Source organism: Bos taurus, chromosome 13 (assembly GCF_002263795.3).
Source record: "Bos taurus isolate L1 Dominette 01449 registration number 42190680 breed Hereford chromosome 13, ARS-UCD2.0, whole genome shotgun sequence".
NCBI lineage: Eukaryota > Metazoa > Chordata > Mammalia > Artiodactyla > Bovidae > Bos > Bos taurus.
In genome coordinates this window covers 29834508-29851906 of record NC_037340.1, presented here as the reverse complement: position 1 = coordinate 29851906, position 17399 = coordinate 29834508, and the positions used below count along the sequence as shown (strand labels likewise).

Below are 17399 nucleotides of genomic sequence, written 5' to 3'. Positions count from 1 at the left end.
ATGTACATTTTCAAATGTTAAATGGATAGCAGCTAATTAACAGAATTTTCATTGCACTCCTCAGTTTTTGCTTATGATGACATAAATAGGACTTTTCAGCTCCTAAAGTTTAAAAGGGAGCGTAAATGATCAGTGCTTTGAAAATAAATACAGGCGTGCTGTGCTAAGTCGCTCGATCGTGTCTGACTTTTTGCAGCCCATGGACTGTAGCCCGCCAGGCTCCTCTGTCCATGGGGCTTCTCTAGGCAAGAATACTAGAGTGGGGTGCCATGCCCTCCTCCAGGGGATCTTCCTGACCCAGGGATACACATTGCACCATAATGCTTGGAGGGCAAACCCCTCAGATTCTGCTTCTCCCTCTTGTCCTACAGGGAAGGCTGTGCCATTGTAGAACATACTGGAATAACCCTGGAAATTTAGTGCAGCAGAGTGGTGGGTAGGTGGGAGTAGGTGTAGAGGTGTGGGAATGATTAGGATTTGCCAAGAGAAAAGGGAAACCTTGGTCCTTTCTGATAGAATTTTAAAACGTGCTGGTTAAAAAGAACCTTCCTAAGCCAAAAGGCACTACCCAAAGCCTGGGACTGTCTTGTCTCGGTTGTTTTTTCTCTGACTCTCCCGCCCCCTCTTCCAGGATCCTAGCCTCAGTACTTTCACAGTTCCTGGACTTCCCTGGATTCCTGAGTGGCTGTCAAGAACTGTAAAAGGGGGACTCCCTGGTGGTTCCATGGTTAAAACTGTGCTTCCATTGTAGGGGGCACAAGTTCAATCGCTGGTCAGGAGAACTAAGATCCTGCATGCCCTGCAGCCAAATAAATAAATAAATACAATATAATTGATATCTACAGTATTTTTTTAAAAAATTGTAAAGAGACTGAGAGTCTGCCCTACTTGTCAGCTAGTAAGCTAGTCAGCTGTGGTTTTATAGATGCTGGTAGAAGACACAGGGTTTCCCAGGTGGCGCTAATGGTAAAGAACCTGCGTGCCAGTGCAGGAGACGTAAGAGACGCAGGTTTGATCCCTGAGTTGGGAAGACCCCTGGAGGAGGACATGGCAATCCACTCCAGTATTTTTGCCTGGAGAATCCCACGACAGGAGCCTGGCTGGCTGCAGTCCATAGCGTTGCAAAGAGTTGGACACATCTAAGGTGAATTAGCACTCACACATGCAGAAGACACAACATTTTGGAATCAAAGACTCACAGCAGTAGCATTGCCAGAGGATCAGCAATCTCATCCTTATGCTTTTCCTAGAGGGCAATTCAGAGGGGGCCCAGTGATACGTGTACATGAGGTGGGTTACGTTACAGGAGAGAAGCCTGTGCTAAGTTGCTTCAGTTGTGTCTGAAGCATATTTGTGCCATATTTTACATTCCACCTATAAATGATATCATATGGTATTTCTCTTTCTGACTTACTTCACTTAGTATGGTAATCTCCAGGTACATCCTTGTTGCTGTAAATGGCATTATTTTGTTCTTTTTTATGGCTGAGGAGTATTCCATTGTATATATGAACTGCATCTTATCCATTCATCTGTCTATGGACATTTGGGTTGCTTCCATGTTTTGGCTACTGTGAATAATGCTGCTATGAGCATAAGGGTACGTGTATCTTTTTCAAATTATAGTTTTGTCTGAGTATATGCCCAGGAGTGGGATTGCTGAATCATATGGTAATTCTATTTTTAGTTTTCCAAACAACCTCCATACTGTTCTCCACAGTGCTTGCACCAACTTACATTCCCACCAAGAGTGCAGGAGGGCTCCCTTTTCTCCACACCGTCTCCACCATTTAAGTAAACATCCTTGAAGAGACAGTCCACAGCCACTGGTAGTCAGTGCCTGGCTCATGAAATGTGCAGAAATGCGGGAGCCCATGAGAATTCATGTTCAGCAGAACATTAACAGTGACTTCTGCCACCCTTCCAGCTCTCTGTGTCCTTGGGAATTGTCAGTGATGGGTGTGAAGGAGAAAGAGTATCTTCCACAAACCACAGTCAGCCGTAGTCAGCTCCTTGCATGAAACTTTTTAGGAAGGCATTCATAAACTTCCTGAAAACCTTTGACGATCCTTGTTTCAGAGTCAGATGTTGGGAAAGAGGAAGCTCATTAAACCCTCACCATGTGCTGAGCTGCATGCCAGCCCCTTATACTTGGCATCTCATGGCAGCCCTCAGAGACAGTTATAGGGGGCATCACCTGCATTTTTTACAGATGGGAAAACTCCGGTTAAGAGCACAGAGCAGTAAGTGGAGAGAAGAGAGACAAATCCAGGAGGTCAGAGCCCCAAGCCCTGTGCTCTGCAAAACGCACTGCAAAACGTCTTTCCTTTTTCATTTTTCTTCCATTGAGAGGCTTTTGGAGAAGGAAGAGGTGTGAGGAGTGGTTTGTTTCACCAGGTAAAGTTAGAGGAACACTGGCAAGGGGGCAAAATCGGGAATGATCTTGTGCCCACAGACACCTTACATACATCATCCCCTTTCTTCTCCTGTGAATCCTACAATGTTTTCAAGGCATCTGGAACCCCTGTTATATGGATGAAGAAATGGAGACTCATGAGGGCTAAAGTCTTGCCAGCTCCTTCCTTTTCTGACTTCCCTCATGCTGATTAGCTTTGGTACTTTGGGATGCCATGCCTCCAATTTTCCCCTTCTCAGAGCGCATCTGGGTGCTGCAAAATTGGACCCTTGACCACTTTTCATTAACCTCCTCACCTGAGTCCTGGGATATGGCAACCTATAGAGATTTCCCAGAACAAATATTCTAGGAGCATAGTACTTAGTTTCATAGAGACTATGAAAACAAACATGTTTCTCTCTGCCTTTATGTTTCTCAGATTCTGGAATTTATTTGCTTGTTTACTTAGATTTAATCAAAGTAAACAAAAAAAGGAATGGAGACTCAAAGAGGCTGACAGACTTGACTGAGACCACCTAATTCTGAAATGAGGAGCCCGGAAGCTGACCCCAGATGATTTGGCTGTGAAACATGTTCTGTACATGCCCCCCCGCACCTCCTGCCCTCCGAGTACCGCGCCACCCCCCCCCCCGCGCCGAAGTTCATATCAAAGACCCTAAAGCACCCTAGTGATTAAGCTTCATCTAAAACAGAAAAGAAAAAATTTTATGGGTATATAGAATTTTTAAGAATTTTATTTATTTATTTTTCATTTTTATACAATTTTTAAAGGTTACTTTCCATTACAGTTCTGAAAAGAAAATTTTAATAATAGGTCCACTCTAGCTTGCTTGTTGGAGAAGGCAATGGTACCCCACTCCAGTACTCCTGTCTGGAGAATCCTGTGGACGGAGGAGCCTGGAAGGCTGCGATCCATGGGGTCGCTAAGGGTCGGACACGACTGAGCGACTTTACTTTCACTTTTCACTTTCATGCATTGGAGAAGGAAATGGCAACCCACTCCAGTGTTCTTGCCTGGAGAATCCCAGGGATGGGGGAGCCTGGTGGGCTGCCATCTCTGGGGTCGCACAGAGTCGGACACGACTGAAGTGACTTAGCAGCAGCAGCAGCAGCTTGCTTGTTAAGTAATTCTGCTTCTTTGGAAAGAGAAGCACATGTGTGTAATTTAACCACTGCTCTGACCACAGCTGCTTCCAGGACCTTTGCCTCATGTTTTGATCTTGTATCTTTATCTTTCATGCAGTGACATTTCAAGTGCCAGCGAGCCTCACACACTTGGACTATTCACAACCTTCCAGCAAGTCTCTTTGGTTTGCCTTTTTTGCCCCTTTTTTAAAATTCTAAAAGTAATTAATGTCAGCTTCCCCACAACTCGCACCATTTAGCACTTTCTAACTGATCTCTTCCTAGAGAGAGAAATGACTTGCTAAAATTTTTTTTTAATAATAAACATCTGAAAGCTTCTTATTCAAAAGAAATGCCATGTAATTTTGCTCTTGACTGCGACCTGGACAAACTATTAAAAGTGCATATCTTTTTTTTTTTTTTGAGTTCAAAATTTTCTTTAGAATATATTTTAAAATTCATTTAAATGTTTGTCTTATTGCATATCTTTAGATATAAGGTGATCTGGAAAGACATACACATGCAGAGAGAGAATTTTTCCTCCACCAGGTTCCCTTGGCAACCATTCCATGAACATCTTCCAACACATCTTTAAAGCTTGGCTGTGGTGTGTATGTTAATTTTATAGACATGCTTAATGCTGCTCATTAACTTCACAGTTTGCAGATTCTTCCAAATTCTCTTAAGGGGACTTTGTACCTTTGTGAAAAGCTTAAAATACCAATAAAACCGAAGTCTTCTTCAAGTGGTTTCTTATAGTGATTTCCTTACAAATCCCTCTGGCTTCTCTTGTCACTGCAGTGTTGCATCATCACTGTTCGTTTCTTTAACTGTGAAGGAGATTGTATGAAGCTTAGAGAAAAAGTTACCGTATTTACACTTCGCTGTTGTAGTCATAACATGCTTTCCCATAGTGGCTCAGATGGTAAAGAATCCGCCAGCAATGCAGGAGACCTCGGCTCAATTCCTGGGTCAGGAAAATCCCTCTGGAGACAGGAATGGCAACCCACTCCAGTATTCCTGCCTGGGAAATCCCATGGACAGAGGAGCCTGGTGGGCTATAGTCCAGTTCAGTTCAGTCGCTCAGTCGTGTCTGACTCTTTGCTACCCCATGAATCGCAGCATGCCAGGGCTGCCTGTCCATCACCAACTCCCGGAGTCCACCCAAACCCATGTCCATCGAGTTGGTGATGCCATCCAACCATCTCATCGTCTGTCATCCCCTTCTCCTCCTGCCCTCAATCTTTCCCAGCATCAGGGTATTTTCAAATGAGTCATCTCTTCTCATCAGGTGGCATCATCAGTCCTTCCAATGAACACCCAGGACTGATCTCCTTTAGAATGGACTGGTTAGATCTCCTTGCAGTCCAAGGGACTCGCAAGAGTCTTCTCCAACACCACAGTTCAAAAGCATCAATTCTTCAGCACTCAGCTTTCTTTACAGTCCAACTCTCACATCCATACATGACCACTGGAAAAACCATAGCCTTGACTAGACGGACCTTTGTTGGCTAAGTAATGTCTCTGCTTTTTAATATGCTGTCTAGGTTGGTCATAACTTTCCTTCCAAGAGTACACGTCTTCTAATTTCATGGCTGCAATCACCATCTCCAGTGATTTTGGAGCCCAGAAAAATAAAGTCAGCCACTGTTTCCACTGTTTTCCCATCTATTTGCCATGAAGTGATGGGACCGGATGCCATGATCTTTGTTTTCTGAATGTTGAGCTTTAAGCCAACTTTTTCACTCTCCTCTTTCACTTTCATCAAGAGGCTTTTGAGTTCCTCTTCACTTTCTGCCATAAGGGTGGTGTCACCTGCATATCTGAGGTTATGGATATTTCTCCCAGCAATCTTGATTCCAGCTTGTGCTTCCTCCAGCCCGGTGTTTCTCATGATGTACTCTGCATATAAGTTAAATAAGCAGGGTGACAATATACAGCCTTGACGTACTCCTTTTCCTATTTGGAACCAGTCTGTTGTTCCATGTCCAGTTCTAACTGTTGTTTCCTGACCTGCATACAGGTTTCTCACAAGGCAGGTCAGGTGGTCTGGTATTCCCATCTCTTCAGAATTTCCACAGTTTATTGTGATCCACACAGTCAAAGGCTTTGGCATAGTCAATAAAGCAGAAATAGATGTTTTTCTGGAACTCTCTTGCTTTTTCGATGATCCAGCGGATGTTGGCAATTTGATCTCTGGCTCCTCTGCCTTTTCTAAAACCAGCTTAAACATCTGGAAGTTCATGGTTCATGTATTGCTGAAGCCTGGCTTGGAGAATTTTAAGCATTACTTTACTAGCATGTGAGATGAGTGCAATTGTGGGGTAGTTTGAGCATTCTTTGGCATTGCCTTTGGGTTACAGTCCATGGGGTCGCAAAGAGTCAGACACAACTGAATGACTAACACTTTCTCTTTCATATCTGAGGAAAACAAGGATGCTCTGTTAGGTTTATATATATATGCATCGATTTTTATGGGAAAGTTCTTAACAACTGGAACTGAGGCTTTTTCTTTTTGATATATTTAGCATCATTTTGGTATTCAATAACTGCTTCAATTCTGATTTCTTTTGAAGAGTTAAAGCATTCTTTTATTTTAAATTGGTTTGATTTTTTTCAGAAAAGTTTCCCCCAAGATAAGCAATTATATTTTCATATGGTACTTTTAAAGCTACATCGACATGATTTCTGCTGTCATTTTAAAAGAGTGGGATTGTATCAGTGTCATTTGCTTTTAGATAACTTTTAGGTGTGATCGTAGAAACCCAGTTAAATTATTTCGCTTGGGAGCACTTGTTTATATATGTAAGTTGTACAGTTGAATCAGGTAAATCCAGCAGTAGTTTTTGGTTTATTCTGGGGTATATACCCTAAATAAACCCTTGATGAGTTGCAAGAGTATAATCACTTTATAGTTACTTTTATAGCATAACCTGTGTGTGGAAGCAGCCTCAGAAAGCCTCATTTTGTACCAGGTATAATAGCAGAGAATGACTTCTGCCATTTAACTTATTGGCGAATAGACAGACTTAACAGCATCTTCATTCAAAAAGTCATAGCAGGTTGTTGGTATTTGAGTATTGCATTTTCTATTTCCATTATACAGTGCTTCAAGTACAGGGAGAGAAGGCATCCTGTCACTTGAAAAAAAGATATGTCATACATGTATATATCATGTATTCTATGTACATTACCATAGCTTCTTTAATTGCTGTACTAATGTGAATGTTTATCATGTATTTCTACGTTCTTGGCAATTTGGTGTTGTTGCTTAGAAAGTGTAATTAATGAAATGATCTGCAGTTCCATCCTCTTTATATATCTCTTGTGGGAAGGGAGAAGAATCCATTGGTTTATGGCACCAGAGATCCTGGCAGCCCTGCCAAGACATAAGTTCAGGTATGAGAGGGACAGACACAAGGGGTTGAGGTGAGAGAATATTCTGTGTGCAGAGCCTGTGGAGATGTGATGGGGAGTAAGCTCAAAGCATTTGCCCTGCAGAGCATGGGTGGCCAGCAGGAGGGTGCCTGGGACCGGCACTTACTCACTTCCTGCACCAGGGCTTTCATCCATGTTCCAAACAAGCTGTGACCGGGAGTCATCACTGAGCCATCTTTTCATGAGGTTCAGGTGGGAGTCAGTTGCTAGAGACTGGAAAACACAGAAAGGCGCAAAGTGGGATCCTGAGTTCCCAGGGCTGCAGCAGCAAACATATCTTATGGGCTTTTTCAAGTGAGTAGAAGTTCAAATGGAAGTTTGGAGATCATAGTCCTCCACTGATAATTAAGCTACACATTTGTGAGGAAAGCCTCACATGGGTGGGAATTCTGTATCAGATATTGTGACCTCAGGTTAATAGAGAGGCTTTAGGGCACCTCTTGATACAATCAAGAGCAAAAGGTGGTTAATAGAGAACAGATGCTGAGGGGACCATCGGGGCAGCCAGAAGACACTCATGCCAGCCTGTGTGTCCCTCTGACACATGCCTGCATTTGTCCCTTCTCTTCTGCACAGAACACCAAGCTCAATATTATTTTTAGAATGAAACCCACACAAAAATTGTCAAATGCTTTGAGCTCTATTATATATTATGGGCTTCCCAGGTGGCTCAGTGGTAAAGAATCCTACCAATGCAGAAGACACAGGAGACATGGATTTGATCCCTGAATTGGAAGGATCCCCTAGAGACGGAAGTGGCAACCCACTCCAGTATTCCTGCCTGGAAAATCCCATGGACAAGGGAACCTGGTGGGCTACAGTCCATGGTGTCACAAACAGTCAGACACAACTGAGCACATATGCATGCATTATATATTATATTATACAGACAATATGTAAGAATGTGATATAATATTTATATAATCTATATAACTATATATTATGTAATATATAATATATAATGGTAATATTATATAATGCAAGTAATATATTAATACACATTGCAATTATGTAATTAATATACAATTCATTGACTATTAATATACTAATATTGATATATTGGTATCATTTTAATATATTTGCATACTATAGTGATATAATTCATATTAATATATAGATTATATAATGCATGATATTATAGATGATATCTAATATTGTAATAGAGCATCACTGCCCTGAGTGCAGCCCTTAGCACACGGTGACGCTGTGCACCATACCCGCAAGCAGCCAACTGTCAGCGAGCAGCCATTAGTGAGGGCATTTTCAGCTAATGGTCTATGGAGTGGTAGTTGTCAAGCAGAGAATGAGGTAAGAAGCAGATCCAGGCCTTCTCCTTGAGGCCCTCCAGCTCACTCACCGTTGGGCCAGCAGATGAGTGAGGGGCCCAGGGAACAGGCTGGGGGCTGCGTCTACAGGGCTCCAGAGCTCTCGCCAAGGCTACCCAATGGCCAGACCCAGGCCTTGAGGCTGCAGTGACCCTCTCCCCCATCCCCGCCTCTGTGACTTCATGGCAGTGGCCATCTGCAGAGGACACAGTCTGTGGGACTCAGGCCCCGCCATTTGTGCCACCTGAGGAGCCTGAAAGCCAGCTGGGTCCTGGACGCCTGGCTCCCTCAGCCATCACAGCTGGACAGCGCCTGGGGACCTGGCCTGAGGAAGCCACCAGCCTAGATCCTCTTCCTTTCAGCCAGGACTGGACCTCGCAGGATGAAAGTCATACCTTGGGACCTTTCTTGTCAAAACAGAGTAACATTGGCGTGGTGGAGTTGTACAGGAATGTTGTTAGCTGACTGTGACCTGACCTCAGGAACAAAAGCTCAGACACAAAGAACTGATGGTATTTACAACTCATCCCTCACCTCCCTCACCTTTCCTAGAAAAGGGCTTAGCTGAGAGCTTTTAGGGAATTTGCGGTTTTTAAGGCATGAGCCACCTGTCTTCTTGCACAACCCTAAATAAACCTTTCTCCCCCACACTCTGATGTTTTGGTATTGTTTGGCCTTTGTGCATTGGGCACACCGACTTGTGTTTCAGTAGCAATATTACACAGTCTATAATATTATAGATATGTCTCTTTTAGAAAACATATAATTTGCTTAAAGGATATGATTCACTAATTTTTTTTAATCAAACTGTTGAAAAACAAAGGAAAAGTATAATGAGTCCCCTACATACGAATGAGTTCCATTCTGAGAGCATATTCATAAGCCAAATTTGTTCATAAGTCCGCCAGAGTTACTGTAGGTACCCACCTAACACAATAGGCTATATAGTACTCTACTGTAATAGATTTATTATACTTCTCACACAAATGATACATAAAAAAACAAAAAAGAAAAAAAACATGTTTCATCTTACAATACAGTAATCTTACAGACAGGTGAACTAACATGATTGTACATGAGAATGCACATTCACACGATTCACTAAATTTTAAGAAGAAAATAAAATTGAACAAGGTAAGATGCATATGCACTCTATGAGACCAGAGAAAATAAATTATAAGAAAACGCTAGTAAAATAAAATGCATTCTTGTTTCATCAGATATCTTACAAAGGAAGATAAACCTTTCATATTTCCAAAAGAAGTAAAGTAAGTGGATAGAAAACTCCCCCTTTACATGGCCAGCTCAGGATATACCTGTAATTGCTGTATAAAGAAGTGGCAATTCTATAAATATACAGATATTGTTAAAAGTTAGCACCAAGTAGTATGGAGCAGAATCTCTTCAAGCAAAGGTCAGGTAACATTTTAAAAATAACCTCCCATTTAGAAAATATTTTCAAATGACTAACTTTTTATATTTTGACATAAGAGATGGGAAGCTGTTGTGACTCCCCTGAATTTGAGTTAAATATAACTAATCACAGCGCTGGAGACTGAGTCCAGTGACTCGCTTTTCTGCTGCTCTCCCTGATGGTCAGCAGCAAAGGGCATTTGGGCAGCTTGGACTGAAAGCCTTTGCTTGATCTGCTGGTGGAAGTGGACTTTCTTCCCACAGAGCCTGATGGACCAACCCAGCAAACACTTGGTTCCCAGCAAGGTGGGTTGCTGTGGGAACCAACAGCTCTAAACACCAAAAGGGAAGAAAAATATTAAAATCCCAGCATCAAGGCCAATTTGAGGGAGTATAAAAAAGCATGAAAAATGATCAGAGGAAGCCAAAAACTTCACAGAAAGAAACCAAAAAAAAAAAAAAACCCAAAAAACGATGGAGCCCATAGATTTCACTTTTCCTTCCGTGATAAGTCAGATCTTTTTACAGTAGATGTGAAACCAAGGCCTGGTGGCTATTCAGACTGAGATGAGCATGGTTCTCCCAGCTGTGTTCCCAGTGAGAACCACAGAAGGGGCTGCAATCTGGAGCAGTACTCTTCAGCAGGTGACTATAGGACCGATGAAGAATGTCGATTTTAGAGTTGGCATGAGAAGTTATGAAGTAAATGTCTTCTATCATTTGTGGGAAAAAACTAAAGACATAAATTACTATTTGAATATAAAAGGGGAGGAGAGGAGGCATGGCCCCTCGGTGTCCACAGGCAGTTCTGCTAAGTGCTGTGCCCCTGTGAAGGGTGCACTGCGATTCCTTCCTCTCGCTCCTGCTGTGGTCTTTGCTCTGAACTTGCTGTGTGGGTGCCTCCTCTCCAACCAGCAATTTGAAACAGGCTTGTCTCCTTTAGTTCTAAGTCTGTGGGCAGATAGGGGATGATGAAAAGATCATGCTAGACTAAAAGATAATGTTTAGTGTTCTACCCACCAAGCAGATATGCTCTTTGAAAATGACTTGGTTTGTGCCCACAGAGTCAAACTTTTCAAATCTGCCAAGAGTAAAGGAGTTCTGAATTATAGGGGAGGAAGAATTCCTGAGCACTTGTTTTTCCCTTCTTGATTCTACCACTGGTCCATGAGAATTTGAGAAGCATGCTGTAGAGGTGGTAACTGAATTCCTGATCATGAAATAATGCTGAGTAAGAGTGTGAAACAAGAAGAGGTCTGAGCACACACTCCCAGGGTCCACCCACCACGCACTGCAGAATCGGAACCCATGATGGATGCAGCGGTAGTCAGGGTTCTCCAGAGAACAGAGCCAATGAGATGTATGGGCCTATAGGAAGAGATTTATTCTAAGGAACTGGCTCACGTGATCATGGAGGCTGTCAAGTCCCAAGGTCTAAAGGGTAAGCCAGCAAGCCAGATGTCCAGGAGAGATGATGGTATAGTTCTAGTTCAAACACTGGTAGACTTGAGATCAGGGAAGATCTGACATTCAGTTCAAGTCTGAAAGCAGGAGATGCCAATGTTCAGAGGCTGGTAGGCAAGAGGAAGTCTCCCTTTACTCTGGGGGGACATTTTGTTCTCTTCAGGCCTTCAACTGATTGGACAAGGCCCACTCACATGAAGGAGGGTGATCTGCTTTATTCAGTTAAATGTTCATCTTCTCCAAATCACCCTTACAGACATACTCAGGATAATGTTTTTTATGGAAGTATAGCTGATTTACAATGTTGTGTTAGATTCTGTTGTATAGCAATATGATTCAGTGTATGTGTGTGTGTATATATATATTCTTTTCCAGTATGGTTTATTACAGGATATTGAATATAGTTCTGGGTACTATACAGTAGAACCTTGCTGTTTATCTGTTTTGTATATAGTAATTTGTATCTGCTAATCCCAAACTCCTAAGTTATCCCTCGCCCACACCTTCCCCTTTGGTAACTGTAAGTCTGTTCTCTGTCTGTGAGTCTGTTTCTGTTTTGTAAATAAGTTCATTTGTGTCATATTTTAGATTCCACATATAAGTGATGAAAGTGTATTAGTTGCTCAGTTGTGTCTGACTCTTTGCAACCCCATGGACTGTAGCTCACCAGGCTCTTCTGTCCATGGAATTCTCCAGGCAAGAATATTGGAGTGGGTCTCCATTTCCTTCTCCAAGTGATATTGTATGGTGTTTTTTTTCTTTTTCTGACTTACCTCACTTAATATGATAATCTCTCATTCATGCTGCTGTAGATGACATTTTTTCATTCTTTCTTATGGCTAAGTAACAGTCCACTGTATATATATACCACATCTTTTTTATCCATCTGTTGATGGATATTCAGGTTGCTTCCATGTCCTGCTTGTGAATAGTGCTGCTATGAACACTGATGTGCATGTATTAGAATTAATAGAATTAGAATTTTCAAATTAGAATTTTCTCTGGATAAATGCCCAGTAGTAGATCTTCCTGCATATTTAGGTCTCGGGCCATTTATAGGGTCTTCCTTTTCTCTGCAAAATGAGATAAATAAATAGTATGTAGTGCCCCACCTCTTCTCAGAGGGTGAGATAGTTGGATGGCATCACTGACTTGATGGACATGAGTTTAAGCAAGTTAGCATCACTAACTCCAGGAATTAGTGATGGACAGGGAAGCTGGGTGTGCTGCAATCCATAGGGTCGCAAAGATTCAGACAAGACTGAGCAACTGAACTGAACTGCCCCACCTCATGATAAGATCACTCCCTTGGTTGTCTTTTAATGGGAATAATCTTGTTTGCTGTTGAATGGATAATATAAGTGTTTCTATAAAAATGATACCCCAGTGGGACATTTCTGTAACTTTCACTCAATTTTGCTGTGAACCTAAAACTGCTTTTAAAAATAAAGTCTAATTTTTAAAATATGAGCTAAATGTAGACCTACCAAATGAGTGGGCTGTTCCTGCTGTTCTTTATTCATATAATAAAACAAATTGCAAAATTTTAATACATATGACACCCCAGTAGTCTGTAATAATTACCTAACCACAATGATGTGTTTTCACATCCTGTTACACCAAAAGAAGTAGCTAAATAATCTTTTTCAAGGTATATAATTGAAGAATCTATACTAGGTTTCCCATGTTAAAGTGGTAGAACCCAGGGCATTGATTATAAGAAAACTCTTCTCTTTTTTTACTTAATTTTTATTGGAATGTAGTTGCTTTAAGATGTTAATTTCTACTCTACAGCAAAGTGAATCAGCTATATGCATACATATATCCCCTCTTTTTTGGATTTCTTTCTCATTTAAGTTATCACAGAGCACTGAGTGTAGTTCCCTGCGCAATAACCTCTTTGCTAGGTTCTCATTAGTGATCTATTTGATGCATAGTAGTATACATGTGTCAGTCCCATTCTCTCAACTCGTCACATCTTCTTTATTCCCTGCTTGGTGTCCATACCTTTGGAGAACTCCTTTCTTGTGTTTATTCAGAAATTATTTTACTTTTTCCAAGTTTCCGCTGCTTTTGCCTTCTCAGCCAGCAGTGAAGAGAAAGCAGAAACTTTGTAATCCCGGTTGCTAGTGAATGTTGCATTACAAGATTATGTAAATCGTCCGTGTGCAACACCACAAAGCACCTTCCCACTTGTCCTGTTGTAGAGGGTTTCTGCTATGAGAGTATTAATTCATTTATAACTGGGGGCAAGTAAGACCAGCTCCATAAGAAAGCAAATGTGTGCTGCGAATCTGCATTAAGATAACACTGATAAGATTGGCAGGAATCGACTAGATATGCTTTGTAATGCCATATGCTTGATTTTCTTGATGTTGATTTTATCCCTCTTTTGGCAGTAGTTTTCTCCTATAGTAGGGAGTAACCAGGTTCAGTTTTTGTAGCACTTTTTTCTCTGCAAGGTTTTTGAGAGATTTATTGGGTGCAGACCTCATGTAACTCCTGGGTCTAGGGTTCTTTAGCTATTCCTTATGGTCATCTAGCCAAAAAACGCATTAACTGTGTGATACCAACCGAGCCCTTGAACACTTTAATCAGTAGGAATCAGGAAGAGAAATTCAGTCAAGATTTTTTGGGAAGGCTGCAGCACGAGGGATCCAACAAAACCAAGTAATAGGTGCTTTTCCTCCCTCCCAAGGGAGGAGGTTCCTTAAATGGAGTAACAACTGGGGCGGGTCCATGGTTTGGGCAGGACACATTGCTTAGATAGTCTGCCCACCCCCTTGGTGGTACTGTGTGCAGGGACTACTTTTCAGTCATGTCTTCATGATTACCAGCACAGCGACCCTGAGCTGTACACATCCATGTTCATCACAGATTGTTGAACAATTTTGCTGCAGGTCACAATTTTGCTGCAAACCTTAGTGCCTGCAGGGTCCTTGTGTAGCAGCCTGAGCTTTGCTTAGGCTGTGTTTACCAGCAACACTGGGCAGGATCAGAAAGCGTGGTATTTGTTGCACAGTGTCTTAAAGGAATAGAGATATTTCTCTTAATTATTATTGTTGGGGGCGGGGGGCCGCCAGGAGGAGCCAGGAGGAAAGGAGTTTGTTATAGGCAGTGGTTTTGAGGAAGATAAGGAATCATGTAAAGTAAAAAAGAATTGCTAAGAAGAGAATGTTTCTGGTTAAAACGATTTATATTTTAGATGTAGATCTAGAATTTTTTTTTCTAATTAAAAACATTGTTTTGGCTGCACCTTATAGAATATGGGATCTTAGTTCCCCGACCAGGGATCAAACTTGTGCACTCTTCATTGGATACAGGAAGTCTTAACCATTGGATGCACGAAGTCTTAACCATTGGACCACCAGAAAAGTCCCCAGTCTAGATTTTCTAAGCATATCCCATGAATACTTGCTACCTCCCTTCGCTGTTATTACAGAATCGCTGTTGGAGTTCCCCAGTTAATAACCGTTCTCTGTTGCTCTGTCCTTCTTCCAGAGGTCACCCTGAAGGTCCACATCAGTGATGCCAGCACCCATCAGCCTGTCCCTGACGCGCTCATTGAGATTTTCACCAACCAGGTCTCCATTGCCTCTGGTACCTCGGGGACAGATGGCGTCGCCTTCATCAAATTCCAGTATAAGCTGGGCAGTCAGCTGATTGTCACGGCCACAAAGCATGCCTACGTGCCAAACTCTGCCCCCTGGAAGCCCATCCGGTTACCTGGTAAGGTGGTCTTTACCTTTCTCTAAAACAGGGCATATGATCAGGCTAGGGGTGGAGTCAGACACAGAAATGACTTTGTAAGCGTTAAGTCAGACAATTAGGAAAATACATGTGCATTCTCTGCCCTAGTTTTTGGTGCCTCTTATGTGCAGGGAAGGTGGAATCTGGTGTGAAGCTGGCTGGGCTCCACAATGCTATTTGTACAATGGAACCAAAGCCTTTTCTACTCATTTCTCCACTGTTCCATTCTGTACACGATGGGTCATAACCAGCCAGTGGCATTGGGACAGTGCTCTGAAATGGGGCTTCCTCATCTCACTTTAGCATCTGAGAGCAAGGCTGCCAAAAGGTGGGCCTGATGGCCAGACTGTCTTTCTCTGCCCCACCTTCTTACCTGCTCAGGAAAAGCCCTCCTGGTGCTCCTCCACTCTCAATACTCCATTCCACTTCTAGCGCGTCTAATCACCAAATGTGTCATGGTGTTTCCACACATCCAGCAATGTGTCGCCGAGTCTGCAACCCCAGCTGGTACTTGCTAGCTTACCAGTTTATTGTAAAGGTTATTAAAGGCCCAGCCAGATGAAGACATGTGTAGGCCAAGGTCTGTGGGAAGAGGCGTGGAGCCTCCGTCCCTGGCCAGCTGTACCACCTCCTAGCACCTCTGGTGCTCACCAACCAAGAGGCTCACCCAACCCCATCCTCTTGGGTTTTATGGAAACTTCATCATGTGGGCATAACTGATTAAAGCATTAGCCATTAGTGATTGATTCAACCTCCAGCCACTCTCTCCTCCCTGGAGGTCAGGGGGAGAGGACGGTGAGACTGAGAGATTCCAGCCTCTAGTCACACGGTTTCCCCTGGCAACCAGTTCCCCTTCTTAGGTTATCGTGAAGCTTTCCTAAAAGTCATTATATTAACTGAAACTCCCATTGAAAGTCCCATTCATTTGATACGAATAACAGAAGATTCCTTTATTGCCCATATCACTTAGGAAATTCCAAGGGTTTTAGGAGCTGTGAGCCAGAAATGAGACCCAGACCAAATATATATTACGTATTATAAATCACAATATTGCATGACCTTTCACCCCTGCAAAGCAGTTGGCGTACCACCAGGGGCAAGGATGGAGCCTGAGGTGAGTTCAGCTGGGGATGGGGTAGGTGGGAGCACAGATGGTGCCCCCTCTGTCCCTTTACTTCAGACTCCATCTAGTGCCTGGACCACATTATCTGCCAGCACATTTGTTGCCAGGGTAATGGGGGGAGGATGGACTTTGGAAACCAGATGACCTGGGTTCTGGCTCCAAATCTATGCTTGAGCCCCTCCAGCTTTGATGCCAGTCTCTGCAAAATGGACCTGATACCACCTTGTAGAGCAGTTCTGAGTAAAAAGTATTTAACGTAGGTGCACTCACTTACAGGGTCTAAAACATGGTCGGTGCTCAATAAATGCGTAGCACCTGACACAGTGCCTGGTGCAAGGCCAGTATTCATGCTCACCTCTGCACCACGGGACCTGCCTCACCATGGTTCCCACTGTCTCTGGGGCCCATGGAAGCTAAGTGCGGCTATGCCTGTCTCATCCAGCCCCAGCACCTACCCTCATCCACAAAATTCTCTTTAGTTCAGTTTATACCTGTCAAATGCCTACTATATGTCAGACACTGCCCTGGCCACTGAGAATACAAGTCTAGAGACTCAGGACTTGCTTCTGGGAGGTTTATCCATTAGTTATGAAGTCAGCCACAGAAGCCAGTTCCTCCTGATGGGATCAATACTCTGATAGATTTATGTGCAGATGGGGATGCTGGGGAGGACAGGTCCACCAGCCTACATGAGCAAATGAAGGAGTTTCCTGGGGAGGCTGAGAGGGCAGCTGAGTCTTGAGGATGAATAGATATTAGCATCAGAAGATGCTTGTAAAAATATACAGATTCCAGGACTCACCCATTTGACTGTACAGATTGACCAAGGAATCTGGATTTTAATAAACAGTTCCTACTCCCGTCTAGTCAAGGCTATGGTTTTTCCAGTGGTCATGTATGGATGTGAGAGTTGGACTGTGAAGAAAGCTGAGTGCTGAAGAATTGATGCTTTTGAACTGTGGTGTTGGAGAAGACTCTTGAGAGTCCCTTGGACTGCAAGGAGATCCAACCAATCCATCCTAAAGGAGATCAGTCCTGGGTGTTCATTGGAAGGACTGATGCTAAAGCTGAAACTCCAATACTTTGGCCACCTCATGCGAAGAGTTGACTCATTGGAAAAGACTCTGATGCTGGGAGGGATTGGGGGCAGGAGGAGAAAGGGATGACAGAGGATGAGATGGCGGGAGGGCATCACCGACTCGATGGGCATGAGTTTGAGTGAACTCCGGGAGTTGGTGATGGACAGCGAGGCCTGGCGTGCTGCAATTCATGGGGTCACAAAGAGTCGGACACAACTGAGTGACTGAACTGAACTGAACTCCCCACAATAACCCCCATCCCCCAG

General features: G+C 43.0%; 1 protein-coding gene across 2 annotated transcripts in view; it reads left to right on the top strand.

The window, feature by feature from the left end:
- FAM171A1 (family with sequence similarity 171 member A1) overlaps positions 1–17399 on the top strand; it is a 132213-nt gene that overhangs the window by 61904 nt on the left and 52910 nt on the right. For both annotated transcript variants that reach the window (XM_025000718.2, NM_001102180.1), the window contains 1 exon segment: positions 14683–14910. In XM_025000718.2, the coding sequence (XP_024856486.1) occupies positions 14683–14910 (228 nt within the window).